Source organism: Juglans regia, chromosome 3, assembly GCF_001411555.2.
Source record: "Juglans regia cultivar Chandler chromosome 3, Walnut 2.0, whole genome shotgun sequence".
Taxonomy (NCBI): domain Eukaryota; kingdom Viridiplantae; phylum Streptophyta; class Magnoliopsida; order Fagales; family Juglandaceae; genus Juglans; species Juglans regia.
In genome coordinates this window covers 25427108-25442636 of record NC_049903.1, presented here as the reverse complement: position 1 = coordinate 25442636, position 15529 = coordinate 25427108, and the positions used below count along the sequence as shown (strand labels likewise).

Sequence of the window (15529 nt, the reverse complement as noted above, 5' to 3'; positions counted from 1 at the left end):
GTTTGGTCTTAACATTTCGGTACTGAATTTGATGCTCCGGTGGTCATAGAGTGATGCCCAGGGGAAGAGACTAGACCAAAATCTAGAGTCCTAAGAATTCTCCCCATGCAAAGGAGTCAGCAAATATGCTGTTCGGCTCATCAGTTCTAACCTCCCCAATGGTAAGTACTTATTTCAGAGCCACAGAGAGTGGATAAACAATAGTATTTTGTATGAGCAATGTTATTCTTCATCTTAAATCCCGCCATCCCTAGTCATACTTGATATAACATATTTTAAGTGGCTTTTTCTATGAATTACTTCCACAGCCACTTATGATGTGTCACATTATTAAATGTGTTGGGGATGTCAAAATTTAGGATGAAGCACAGCATCACTCTTTTCTTTTCTTTTCTTTCTTTCTTTCTTTCTTTCTTTCTTTTTTTTTTTTTTTTTAATATGTCAGGGAACCTCTTGAAGGCAGGGCCCTTCAGATCTACTCCTGCAGAGTAAACTCCGGTCCCATGCACTGCATTACTAATTTGACTTTGATGATTATTTAGCAAACTCAAATTAGGTTTTTAAGAGTGTTCATAGTTAAATGAAACCACAATTTGAAAAAACAGATAATTCAATATTCATAATTTTGGGGGGGCGGGGGGGGAGAATACAGAGCCTCTCTCTGCAACCATTCTTATAGCAGCCATTTTGAGTTAATGAGGAACTTTATTATCTTGCTTAAGCGATGAAGAACAATTTTCGTGCATTAGACTTACTGGACTATAAAATGAGCAAAACATTTACTTGAGGGGAAATTCGTGTGGTCTAATGTATATCTAACCCCTGTCTAACATTGATGCCAGCGGCATCTCTGCTTGTTTTCTTTATTGGTTTCAGAATTTTACAAATCTAGATGGTGTATGATAAAAATAAGGTGGATTTACTGTATTATTTCTTTGGTGTAGCGCTATTACAAACTATCTCCTACTCTTAAAAAAGACCAAGTTTTACAATAGTCACTAGGATAACGTCTATATACCAAAGTGAAACCTCTGTCGATGTTTCGTAATTTCATTCAATTAAAACACATTAAAAACACTAATGTTTTGTATTTCACATTTTAGATTTTACAACTACGTGACCACAAGCCCGAATTGTATCTTCTAAATTGTATGCATTGATACGTGGTCCTTCAAAAAGAGTCATTCGAACCACTGTTTGCACAGCTTGGGATTTTATGTTTCATATTGTGGAGCGTGAGCATAATCGAAAGATTCAAAATTGTGGTGTGTTGGTCGAGGGTTTGACCACCATGGTGTCATATGTGACATTAATACATCATTGGATTGAAATACTTTGGTGGAAATGAACATATTTATTTAAAAGTGATCGGTAGGATCTAAGCGGTAGTAGGTTGTCAATGCATAGAGATAGCAACTTCACAAGTGTGAATATTGCATGTAAATGATATGAAGATGATCCATTCGTATTGGTTTGTCAAGTGATCCAAGTGTATTATTTGATTTGATCCAATAAAAGAGCTTGATGAAGATAATGGGCAGATAAGTTGCCGAGTGGTACAGAAGCACCAAGAAAGTGGACAAAGTATGAATTTATTTATTTCCTTTGGTGCATATGAACTAATCCCATTATGCAATATGATGTTCCACTTGATGTCTTGATGTGTCAATATTAAGTGATGTGCCAAATGAAGATGTTGAGAACTCCAAAGCAGAAGAAGAAGAATATGATGATGATGAAGATCCCTCAAAATTCTAGAATAAGCATGGACAATATATTCAAGGATGATGGAGAATAAAGATAGTAAATGTTTTTTTGGTTAAGTTGATGTATATATTTTCCACAATCACTTATATGCTAATCTATTAACAATGATGGTGAATCGGAAGAACGCCACCAAAAATGCAACAAAAAATGTGTCTCTGCCACCCAGTCTGGAATTTGAGAACTCACCAAATGAGGAGAACACACATCGATTCTCCTGAGGTTGACCAACCGACTGATGACTATAAGTACATTGTTTCATATTATTGACTATTTCTATCATGTCTAGGAAGAATTATATGTTTCTCATACATTTAAATATATTAGCTAATTTATTACATCGTCGCGGGTGTGGCATGACATGTGGAGTGGGGGGTTGGAAAAGGTGCTGCGAAAGAGAAAAATTAAGGTCAATATCCTTAAAGACTATGCAGGCGGTGTGGATGAGACTTGTACATGGTTTTCCTCCCATGTCGGGCAATAGTTAGATCTTATACATCTTTTTACGTGAGATTTTGGCAAGAGGTTCCAAATGAAGTTAAGGACAAAATCCAGAGCCGAATTTTTTCAAATTCTTATATAGAATTTATTAGTTTCTTTGCAACGTGGTGTTATTGTTTTGAACGATATCTTAAGTATTTATTGTTTAGGATGAATTTGAACTCAATTTTGGTCATAAAAAATATATATGAACTATGAATGAATTGATGTCTACATTATTTTGGAGTCATAAGGGTAGGTGTCATGAACACTTTAAAAAATTTGAGACGTTCAAGAAGGTGATCCAAACATCTTTCCAATGAATGAATTTAGACGATTGAAAGAAGTGTTACGAAATTTTCTCAAGCCGTGATTATCAACCAATTACATTTTTTCTCTAAATTATTAAAATTATATGATGATTTCATAGGGTATAACTTTACTTTTTTAATTCTTCATGCATAGCTTGAGTTCTATCAATTTAAAGAAAAGATCAAATTGACAATCCACCATCAAGTGGGTTTGAGGTCATTCCATCAAGTGTCTTGCGTATATTGGGTTTGAGGTCATTCAAAAATTGTAATTAGGTAGTGTATATTTTTGTGGGTAAGTTTATGAATTAGGTGCTAATATGTTTTTGCTAATGTGATTTAATTATAAATGTGAGGATCCTGACACTTTCTCCCTCATTCATGTGTATGCTACAAGTCATGCTGATGCCAATTGCAAATGGATTGATCTTATAGCCAAAGAGAATTATGTAAGTCAAATTATTTCATTATTAATAACTTTTCTTTCCTTCTTCTTCTTCTTTTTTTATTTTTTATTTTTTATTTTTATTATCTTACTCATTACTCCTATAATTCTTGTAAGAGAAAATGATTGAGTTGCAGTATGCTCCTGAACAATCTTCCAACAGTGACATCAACATATTTACCCAAATCCTCGGGACCAAGCCTAGTTATGTGAGAGGACTGGGACGTTCTATCAAGCGTTTGGGTTCAACGTCCATGGCCTCAGGTTCTGGAGTAAATAATCTTACCAGGATTTGGACACTCCGTACCAAGAAATTGAGCAAATGAAGGCAAGACAACAAGAGTTAGAAGATTAATATCTTGACAATCAGAGCTGGAAATGTGTTTCTGGGAGCAGAAAAAGGAGTAGGAGGAATGAATACGCATTCAAGTGCAAGAACAAATTCAAAGAGACATGATGATATAAATTAAGCGCGTAATGTCACCACAGCAGGATCATAGTAGTCGAAAAATAAGAAGAAATGATGTTAATCTTTTTATTTTCTTCTCTAAACTTTGAAAATAATTTTAATTATTATCTGTATATTATGAATCTATGATACAATTTGGACTATTTCGAATATATAATATCTTTTATATATTTCTTAATTCATATTAAATTTTATGTTCGAATGTAAACCACAATGTTTAAATGTAAACTTACAATGTTCAAACTTAACCTTTACATTCGATTTGACATTCAAACGGAAATCATTTAGAAAATGCGATGACAAACGTTCAAACAAACAACTCCACGTTCAAAGATGTTGCTTACAGCGTGCAAACATAGGTTTGTACATCAAAATGTTACTAATTTAACATTGAATGAATTTTAAACTGGTGTTCAAACTAATTACATTGTATCATTCTAACGTTACATAACCAGCGTTCATACTATTTTTTATTTATTGTTCACACTAATATAATAGAACGTTACATTATTACATTCGAACGTGCATTTGCCACGACATTTGACGATAACATTTGAACATTATTTAGGTGACACAAACAAACTGTCACAAATTGAGTATCACGTTTGAACAATAAACCGAATGGAGAATATACAATTGTCACAAAAAATATATTCTGTGATGGTTAAATAGTAAACTGACACAACATTTATTTGGTAATGTGGTTCTTGTGTCGGTTTGGTGACGACTTTTTTATGTCAAGTAAAGTATATAGTGCCATTTTTGTTTTTTTTTTTTTGTATGTCGGTTTCGTCCGTCACAAAAAGTACTATATGTAGTAGGCCTAATATATACTCTACTTTTTTTTTTTTTTAAAATGAAACTGATCTCATTAATAAGAAGAGCTTACAACATCTCTCTTATTACAATTGAGTAAATGCATGAAGGACACTCTTCAATATCATATAAATCCTCAGAACAGATTAGAGCAGCCTTGGCAAGTTGGTGAGCAGCCATATTTGATAAATATAAACCAACAAACATCTCGCAGTTGACTATAGTACTCTATTCAGACTCATTTACTGAGGGTTTACTTCCCTTGCGTGCAACCCACGTCCCATTGAATGCATCTCTGGCTATTGTCCACAATTAAGTTGGTGTATCCGTAACAGAGTTGTTTGTGAACTTAAGGACTAATTGGATGATAACCTTGAGCTTAACTCGTATTTGAACAATAGAAATATTTTAGTTACAAATGAATTATGCAAAAATAATCACACAAATTGAAATAATTTCATATGGTTCATTAGATCGTAAAGTTATTTTTATTATAAAATAGATCTAACGAATCACATGAAACTACGTCAGTTTGTGAGATTATTTTTGTGTAATATCTTTGTAATTATAGCAGTCCTCTTTGAACAAACATATATAATCGAATAAAGCTTGAATTAGAGATTTTGTAATTCACGTTTGACATATTTGGAGGTTCAAGGGTACCAATTTTCAAGTAAAAATGGATTCAGCTACCATCAAAACATATTGCATAAAATAAGCAACCGTTAGACCTTGCTTCACGATCCATTTACAAATTGTCCTTTTGACGTTTTTGCTGCAAATTAATGGTACAACATGCACCTTACCTGTAATCAGCTATTCAGACATTAAAATTAGAAAAATATTATTTGTATTTAATAAAGACTTACAAATTTTTTTTTAGATGTTATTAATATGTTGAAAATTAATAAAATTTAAAATTTAAAATTTGAAATTAAAACAAAACTAAGAAAATGAGTTTTATAAATAAAAATATAAATAAAAATTATAAGAATAGGTAGCATTACTCTTATAATTTTGTCCTTTCAATCCATGTGGTACTGTCCCATTTGGTGAGAGAGAGAGATTTAAGCCTTATGTGTTGGGTCGTGAACAAGTGGAGACACCTTTTGAATTCCTGAATAATTCAATAATGTCCAAGGGAAGCTTCGCTGTCCTGTAACTTCGAGATCTTGGCTCTGGATCTGAGAGTCCTGTACTTGGGATCATGTCCCCCAATCAGCACATGGCGATGTAAGAAAGAATATCAGGGACGACCCAGATGGTGTGGTAGTGGAGCTCCACTACTCTCCACCCATTCGATACGTCTGGTTCAATCTCAACCGTCTATTTGCAAGAGACGTAAAAATGCAAATTTGGTACAGACTGGGACCCACAAACTGACCATATGGAGTAGGTGGTTGATGCAAACTGGAAAGCCAGCCTGCGAATACAGCGGGCAGGAATGCGATAAAAAGAGCGCACACATGAACCAAGGCCACCGCACAAATCAAAAGCACAGAGAAAATTAAGAAACGAAAGAGCGAGTCAGACGTAATTTCTCTCTCGCCACCGCCACTCTCTCTACTATATAAATCCGCACCCTTCCCATCTTTCTTCCCCTCTTCTCTTTCCTCTGTCACATACATACGTACGGTTCCAGGTCTGTTCTAGATCTGTATCAATCTTCTTACGTTCATTCCATCATGCCAACAATTTTCTTTTTGTTCTTTTCTTTTTGAGTTCTGCATTTGTTTTTACATCAATTATTCCTTTCATCGAACAACATTCAATTTTGATCTGTTTTCCTCTACTCTAATTGACAGCATCGGATCTTGTGTTTGTACACCATTAATTGAGTTGTCTATTTATGTTCCTTTATTTGATGTGGTTGATTTCTTTGGTTATATATGGTGTTGTTAATTTCCATTCCACTAGATCACTAGAGTCTAGATCTATGCGGGACTGCTGTGGATTGAGTCATGTGACTCCTGAGATTAACAACACGAAAACTAATTGACGTTTGCATTTATGTTTTTCTTGTTAACATATTTAGATCTCATATTCTAATGTGATCCAAAGGCACCTGCATTGATGCTAAGTAATAAGTAAGATCATGGGGTCAGTCTGCATTGCAAATCTCCTAAATGTGATTGCATGATATAATGTGGTAGACAGTAGGGGTATTAGGTTTGGATTTGTTGTTATTATATCTCACATGTCGTACCCAATCTACCTTGCTGCTTGCATTTATTGTGGTTATTGCTTTTAGCTGTTCATCGAGCAACCTTATCTAGAATATTGGCCGCTAGATCTACAACTTGAAGACCAGTTAATCATGGTTATTACTTTGAGTCATTCCAGATAATTGGCTAATGGAATTGGGTACTCTGTGTGAGATTAGTGTTTGTATATCATTCCTTTACATTTTAATGTTCGTCTTCATGCTCGATAGTGTCGATTACAAGTTAAAGCATGAAACTCCACTTCTTTGTTGTGCTTAAGTGGAGGATCACTAACTTATCTTATCTCTTTCCCCAGTATAGAGATGGATACCTTCCTCTTCACCTCTGAATCTGTCAATGAGGGCCACCCTGACAAGCTCTGCGACCAGGTCTCAGATGCCATCCTTGATGCTTGCCTAGAGCAAGACCCAGAGAGCAAAGTTGCCTGCGAGACCTGCACAAAGACTAACATGGTCATGGTCTTCGGGGAGATCACGACGAAGGCTAAAGTAGACTATGAGAAAATAGTTCGAGATACTTGCAGAGGCATAGGGTTTGTGTCACCAGATGTTGGTCTTGATGCAGATAACTGCAAGGTCCTAGTCAACATCGAGCAACAGAGCCCTGACATTGCCCAAGGAGTTCATGGCCACCTCACCAAGAAACCTGAGGAAATTGGAGCTGGTGATCAAGGCCACATGTTTGGCTATGCTACAGATGAGACACCTGAATTCATGCCGCTTACTCATGTTCTTGCTACCAAACTCGGTGCCAAGCTCACCGAGGTCAGAAAGAATAACACATGCTCATGGCTGAGGCCTGATGGTAAGACTCAAGTGACTGTTGAGTATCAGAATGAAAATGGAGCCATGGTCCCTATCCGGGTGCACACTGTTCTCATCTCAACTCAACATGATGAGACTGTGACAAATGAGCAGATTGCCAAGGATTTGAAAGAGCATGTGATCAAGCCTGTCATTCCATCCCAGTATCTTGATGACAAGACCATATTCCACCTCAATCCGTCGGGTCGGTTTGTCATTGGTGGACCTCATGGAGATGCAGGGCTTACTGGTCGGAAGATCATTATCGATACCTATGGTGGGTGGGGTGCTCATGGTGGAGGTGCCTTCTCAGGGAAGGACCCAACAAAGGTGGACCGGAGTGGTGCATATATTGTTAGGCAGGCAGCAAAGAGTGTGGTGGCTTCAGGGCTTGCCCGACGCTGTATTGTGCAGGTTTCTTATGCCATAGGTGTGCCGGAACCACTGTCAGTTTTTGTGGACACCTACAAAACAGGGAAGATTCCAGACAAGGACATTCTGGCTCTGATTAAGGAGAATTTCGACTTTAGGCCAGGAATGATTGCCATCCATCTAGATCTTAAGAGAGGAGGTAATTTCAGGTACCAAAAGACTGCTGCTTATGGTCATTTCGGCCGTGATGATTCAGATTTTACATGGGAAACAGTAAAGATCCTCAAGCCTAAGGCTTGAGTCAACAATTGGTTCATTTTGTAGCCATCCTTATATGCTTGCAGAGAAAGAATAAATTGCCTTCGATGCGTACTTCAGATGTCGAGTATACCCATTACAGCTCAAGATGAGAAGTGGAGAGAGATGTTTGCGTTAAGTTGAGGTGTTTCATAAAGAGGGATTTTGTAGCATTCGCAGCATCTGTCATTCACCATTTATCACTCTCTATTTTTTTCTTCAGCTTTTACCACTCCATTGTTCATGTATTGTTTCCGCGGCCAACCTGCATGGTTGACGTGGACTCTACAATGTCATTTGTTTCAATTGATTCATTTTCGGTTATAATACTCTCCTTAGCATTGGCATTGGCTTCATCAACAGCCTAGCCAAATGCAAAATATAATAAATTTCATCAAAACATAGTTACATTAGATTAACTAAAAGGATGAGTGGGAAGTTTTGAACTACGGTAAATGGATGGGTCTTTTAAATTTGAAGGGTTACTGTCCATCAACCAAATATATTTGTTATTCCAGTTTAATCCACACAGATGCATTGTGACTTAGCCTCTTGCTCATACTTTATGGAGATGTACATATGCAAGTGTGGGAGACGTCTTTGGTTTTTTTTTTTATTCCTAATAAAAGCTACAAACGGCTTTGTGAGGTGTTTTTGCCAAAATCCATTGAAAATTAGTTTGTGAAATGTGGTTGTTTGGTAATTAGGTTGAGGAAAAAAATTAGTTGAGAAACAATAATTTAATTATCAAATTAAATTATTAATGTGCATATGGTTAGTGTAATTGTAAAATATGAAAAAAAAATTAAAAACATCATTATTAAAAAAATAATATTATATTATTATTTTGATAAATCTAATGACTAATTTAATATGGAGTTATAGATAGAGAGATTTTAAATTTATGAAAAATATGTACTCTTTATCAAATTTTGAAAATTTTGATAAAGCCAATGCTAATCCTCGTCATTTTGAACCAGTTGATAGTCAAAACAAGTTAGAAGAAACTGCGAATAAGCTGATAATCTATCAAATGCTGATTTAACACTGTCGTACATAGTTTGCAGTTCATGATTAGGAGATACAATCACATAATCTTTGAACCTATAGCAGCTTGAAGACATCTGATCTTTACGTTCGCCCATTCATGTCACCCTCACAGGTAAAAGGAAAGAAAAATATATAACTATATTACAGAAAGACTACCAACAGATTGTGAGCCAAACTTGAATGCTTTTGTTAGCCATGAGAAAAGCCTTCAGGAGTGCAACCACACACGATCATGCAACCGCTCTTCTCCAGCACCAAACATCTCATCTACTTTTTCACCATCCCGGTAAAAATGAAATGTAGGTGTATAACGAATTTGCTGAGTTGTTTGTGGGCATTCATCTATATCTGCGTATATGAAAGAAAGCTTTGGGAAACTGTTACTCAGCTGGCAGAATGTTGGGAGGATCTGACTACAAACACGGCACCTGGAGAATGATAACAAATAAAAAATTATTCAAGGTTGTAGATTCCATATCAAGAACTGACCAATTTAAACAAGAGAATCACACGATAGGATGATATTTCTCCAAATGAATCAGCTAAAACTAAGAGCAATCTAAGAAATATTGCAAGCGGCAATTACTAATGTTCTTTAACTATACTCGACCTTGTCCTGCTATATTAGAGCCTGCAATTAGTCATTTGGCCCTCTTATAAATAACATTTAGAGCAATTCAAACTCAAATATAGGAAAAGTTCTATCATAATGCTAAACTTAAATAAGCTTTATGATCCTCTAAGGGAAATCCATGTGAAAGACCTGGGCCATTGGTCCATCTGGGAAACGAAGTGAAGCAAATTTAAAATATGTAAATTGACAAAAGCAATTCCACAGGTTCAATTTGATGGTGCTATTTTTAGTGAAATGAGAAGGGCTGGTATTGGTGTAGTGCTGATTAAAATGATTGTGGTGAGATAGTGATGGCAGCTACTAAAATTGAATCTGAGGTAGAGGGGCCTGCTACAATTGAGTTAATTGCAGTTTTGAGGGGTTTACAGTTATGCTTGCCACTGGGGATACCGAATATAGTGGTGGAATCCAATTGTTTGCTGTTAGTTCAGGAACTCCAAGCCAGTAATGCTACGGAAGAGTCTCTTGCACCAGATGGAAATTTGATCACAGAGGCTAGGCAATTGTTAGCACGGTTCCAACAAGCACAAGTTGCACATGTATCCAGATGGGGAAATGGTGTGGCTCACACATTGGCCAGGCATGCTTAGAATGCAACTGATATTAATGTTTGGTGGGAGCATGTTCCTGCTTTTGTTAATCATGCCTTATGGTTTGATAAGAACTCTTTGCAATGTTTTTCTAATGGAAGGTTGTTTATCAAAAAAAAAAAAAAAAAAAGAAACAAAAACCAGTTTCCTGCAGAAGTATCTCGAAATAATACATATGCAACTTACTATGTTCAATCATCATTACATCAAACACTTTGTGTTCAGACTTCAAACAACATGCTAACAAATGCCCCTTTTAGTGTGAGCATGACTCGTGCATATAGATTGGATAAGTAAAATGAGTGGTCGAAATGAGGCTTTCAAAGAATTTCTAACGTACCAAGATGCACCATAGTTGATAACTGCCTGCAGGGTTCCAGGAAAAGGAATAAACAAAAAGTCAATTAGAGTGTAGCGAATCAAAAAAGATGAAAATAGCCATGTGAAATTATATCAACTAAGGAATTTCCTTTATATGGAAGCACAACCATAGCTACGAAGAGTAATACCATTCGCCCCCACCCAATCCAAACCCAGAAAATCTAGAACTTCATTATATTTCTTTAGTTTTCTGAGCAGCCAAAAGAAGATGCATTTTGCAATTCCTCCGACCCATACAAATTTAATTAAATGAAAAACACAAAGACCCGAAAAGAAGTGTGCAGAAAAAGATGAATGTGGGCTCCAAAGGGTGCTTACTGGGGTTTTGGAAGACTTGATTTCCTGAAGAATGTTCATGAGGTTTTGATCGCTGGAAGCAGTTTTCAAGTTGCGGTGGCGACTCAGTGTGAAATCTGACTCTTTGCCTGCGCTGTCCTCATCCCCACTCAATCCAGCCCCACCTTCCATATCCTATTATCTTATGCCAAGCAATCTCTAGATTTAGCGGCGACTACTTTTGAACTGGGGAGGAGTGTTGGCCCTGTTGGGCGCTCTTTACTTCTTTAGTTCTCATCACATAAATCCTCATCCACTCGTATAATATACAAGTTGACAAGTCTCATATATACGTGTAGCTAGCCCCTTCTATTCGACGAAATATCCAGCCCATGTTCAAAACACACAGTACTTCAATTCAACACAGCCCCTTAGTCCTATTATTTGTGTTTCTTTTAGTTTTAATTTGACTTCATCATCTAATCATCTACACCACCTGTTCTTCTGTTGAACAAGTCAATTTTTAACTCTATATAAAGGTGGAATATTTAGAATATTTCAGTATATTTATAAATAATAATAAAATAATTTATGAATAGTAATAAAATAATTTAGGTTAAAATATTTATTAGGTTTTGTAAAAGAAGAGAAAAAAAATTGAATAAAAAAAATATAAAATTAAAATATTATTTCTTAATATTATTTTTATTTTAAAATTTGATAAAGTTGTACTGTATTTTGCGTTTTGTTTAAAAGTTTGAAAAAATTATAATTATTAGATAATGATTAAATGAAGAAATTAAAAATTAGAAACTAAAAGATATTTTATATCTGAGTAATGTTTAAAAAATAAAATATCTAAAAATACCTGAAAATATTCATTACTCAAACCGGCCTATATCTCCACCGACAGAAGCACCCCACACAACACTTCAAATTTTCTGCACAAAATAGTCATAACTCTTAGGTCAGTCATGTCTCAGTTCCTTTTCGTCCTTCCCCTCGAGTTACTCTTGAACCCTAGCTTAATCTCTATACTTATTATGAGGGTCGTAATCGAGCTGAGCTGAGTTGAGCCAAGCTGGTCTTTAACTTGCCGAGCTCTACTCGACTCAAAATACTCGAGTTCGAGCTCGAGCTCAAGATTTGTTTTTATTCTTTGTTCTAGCTCGACTCGATAAGCTAAACTCTCAACTCGAGCAGTTTAAGTTCGAGCTCAAAATGTTTATTTTTTGAATAAGATTTAATAATTAATAAATTAAATAAATAAAAAAAATCTAATATTGAATTTATACAACTAACAAGTAAAACCTCTATTGAATTATAAAATTTTAAAAAATTTATAAATAATTAATATTTAACTAGTTGATATTTATCCAAAATAACAATATATATATGCCTACATATATTGTCAATACATACACTTAATATGATAGCATATATCTCTTTCATATATGGTTCCCACATACTATTACATAAAATTATTAAAATTATCGACTAATTATTATACAAATTGTAAAATATACTTATGAAGTATATTCGTTATATAGACATAAGTAATTAGATTACATATTATATATTTAACTATAAAAGTAATATGCTTATATTATTAGTTACTACATATATTTATATATGTGTGTGTGTATGTATATATATATCAATATATGAATGAGTTTTACTCGAGTTGAGTTAACGAGTCGACTCAAGCATAAACAAGCAAGCCTTAACGAGCCTTAGCCGAGTCGAGTTGAGTTTTGTCGGGTATGTGTCATTTACAATTCGAGCGGACATCTGCTTTCACGAACAAGTTTTTTTTTTTTTCACGAGTCGAGTTCGATTTGAGTTTAACTGAGCGAGTACCGAGCGGGCTATCGAACAAACTAGTTCATTTACAGCCCTACTTATTCAACACTTAAGCCCCCATTAAGCATCCCCATCCGCCTCCCTATAATTGATCCTTAGCTAATTTTAGTAAAATAACATGAATAATGAAGAAAAGTGAGCCACGTCTGGCTCCCTAAATTAACTTTTAATTTTATAATTGCTATAGTGCTCCCCAAATTTGGAGAGCAACTGTGGCAAGCCTAAATCATTATTTTTATTTTTTATTCCAAACTTTTATATATATATATATATATATATATGTATATATATTTGTTATTTCTAATCTTTCTTCCAAACTATAAACAATATCAGAAAAATCAATGTTTTTTTGTTAATGTGAGGTAGATAATATTTTTATATCTTTCAATAATATTAAATAATGTGATTTTTACTAAATGGTTAACTAATTTTTATTAACAAACACATTTCCACAATGCTACGTATGATTTCAATTCCCTAATAATTATATATATATTTCTAGATTTTTTTATTCAGAATTTAATTATATATTTCAATTCCCTACTAATTTCTAAAATTTAACCGTAACAAAATATTAACGTTGGAAAGGTGAATTTCGACAAATGATTATATTATTCTTAAAATGTAATAATTTTGAAAATTATTATTGCAAAAAAATAATGTAAATTTTTGTTTAAAATATTTGCTAGAAAGTAATATTTCAAAACATAAAAAAAAAAAGATAAAATAGTGAGCAGTTAAGATTTGAAAGGGAAGTGAGAGAAAAAATAATAAAAAAGTAGAAAAAACATTATTTTAATAAAATAGGAGTGTGATGTAGGAGGCTTTGGAAAAATGAATAAACTTTAGGGAAAGATGTAGGGGTGGGCAGTGGGCCCCCGCCCCCTGCTACCCTGCCTCTGTATAGTGGGGCAGGGGCGAGGGCGAGGGCTGGCTGGCCCCAATGGGGCCCCGCCCTGCCCCGCTATTTGTATATTTATATATATATACATACATATTTATAAATATTTGTTATTAGTTTTACTATGTATAAATATAATAATATGTATTAAGTATAGTTTTTACTTAATACTTTATGCAAGTTACAAAGTAGTCAAATGTGGCATTTATATAAGAGGCTAATGCAATATAAGAGTCTAATTTAAGAAATGTAGGACTTTTGTATTGCCTTGGATGAAATCTGTGAGAAGGTGACTGGGGAAGTGAAATTAGTTCCTACAGAAAATAATGATGAACTAGCAGTAGAGGTATTGGAATTAGAAGCCCCTAAGGAGAATCCTGAGATCTCCTTACATGCTATCACAGGATCCTTAAACCCTAGAACTATGAGGGTTAAAGGAAGAACAGGGAATTGTTGGGTTGTGACTTTGGTAGACACAGGCAATACACATAATTTCATTGACCCATCTATAGTAAGGAAGGTCAAGCTAAATATGAATCTCACAGATAAGGTGCATGTCCCGTGAGTAGTTAGTGGGGAACAAATTGGCAAAGAGGGTAAGGTGAACCAAGTGGGTTGTTGATGGGTTGTTCATGTTGAGTTAAGTAGAAGATGGATTGAGTATATGTGTATCTTTTAGTTGGTTGTATGTGTATGAAGCTTGAAAAGCCATATATATAGGTTGGTGTTATGATCGGACATAATTTAATATAGTTATGCAGAAGCTAACTATTACGCATGAACATGTAATGTTTGAGCATCAAAACTAGATGTGATTGTATATGTATGCTTGGCTTGGATTGTATCATGCATTGGATGAAAGGAAGTGAACGGGACTTGAGTTGAGATTGAATGTCATGAAGTGCTGGGATGAATGTGTAAATGTATGGAGGGTGGGCACTCTACTTGAAGTCGGATTAGATTAGTCATATATGGATGATGGGAATAATGTATGGGCTTGATGGAATTGTGTATATTGGTTGATGTTATGAATTGGAAATGGGGTATGATTTATGTAAAAATAGGTGTAATGAGGTGTAAGACCACGAGGTAGGTTATAGTAAGTTTTGAAAGTGTGGCATTAATAGAAGTCCTAATTATGGTTTTGAAGTTAAGGAAGGAGTGGTAAAGGGGTATGTAGAGTTTGGACTAAAAGTTGGTGAGGGCATAAGTTACAAGTGAAGTTTAACTAGGCTTTTAGTTTCATAGTTAAGGTTTAGGCATAGAAATGACTATGTTTCAAGGTCTGAATGATGGCTTGCACAAGTGATATGAATGAGATCTTAATTCATAAGTGATACAAATGACTGGCTGGTAAAATTATGAATATAACGAGGAAGTATGCAAGTAAATAGTCGAAGGAGGTTTAAATACAGAATCAATTGAAGGTTAAGACCATGTGGAAGATAATGCATTTAGGGTCAAGAGTAGTTTGAAAATGTAAGTTTAAGTTTAATAATTTGATGTTAATGAAAAAGGAAATGATATAAAGTTATGTATGCATGTAGGTTGTCATTTGTCACGCACATAAATTGAGTGTAAGAATGAAAATGTCATGGAGTCTAAGTATTATTTTCATACTCTTTTAGAGTTTTCTAAATGATATAAAATTGAAATTGAAATATTTCCTTTTATGAAAACAAAATGAAATGTTGTTATGAGAAAATGTTTTTTTATGCAATGAAAGGAAATGAAATGTATTTTTAGGGGTGAAAAATGATGGTTTCAGTTCAGTTTCAGTCCAAAACTGAAATTGAACCGATAACCACTACACATGGATAGAATTGGCCGGTAAAGGAGGAGGAAACTAGCG

At 34.7% G+C, this 15529-nt stretch overlaps 2 protein-coding genes across 3 annotated transcripts; one reads left to right on the top strand and one right to left on the bottom strand.

Moving 5' to 3' along the window:
• Positions 1 to 5729: 5729 nt before the first annotated feature.
• Positions 5730 to 8311, top strand: LOC109019125 (S-adenosylmethionine synthase 2). 2 transcript variants are annotated; one of them, XM_019001362.2, is made up of 2 exons: positions 5730 to 5927; positions 6811 to 8311. In XM_019001362.2, exon 2 carries the CDS (start codon positions 6813 to 6815, stop codon positions 7983 to 7985), a length of 1173 nt encoding a protein of 390 aa, XP_018856907.1. In that variant the 5' UTR covers positions 5730 to 5927; positions 6811 to 6812; the 3' UTR covers positions 7986 to 8311. The 2 variants fall into 2 exon arrangements, with proteins under 2 accessions (XP_018856907.1, XP_018856900.1); XM_019001355.2 differs by having other exon boundaries at positions 5731 to 5927; positions 6806 to 8311.
• A 668-nt stretch (positions 8312 to 8979) lies between these two features.
• LOC109019121 (thioredoxin-like 3-3) lies at positions 8980 to 11241 on the bottom strand. The gene is made up of 3 exons (XM_019001347.2): positions 10956 to 11241; positions 10597 to 10622; positions 8980 to 9460 (listed from the first exon to the last, which is right to left on the bottom strand). Exons 1-3 carry the CDS (start codon positions 11103 to 11105, stop codon positions 9241 to 9243), a joined length of 396 nt encoding a protein of 131 aa, XP_018856892.1. The 5' UTR covers positions 11106 to 11241; the 3' UTR covers positions 8980 to 9240.
• Positions 11242 to 15529: the final 4288 nt, after the last annotated feature.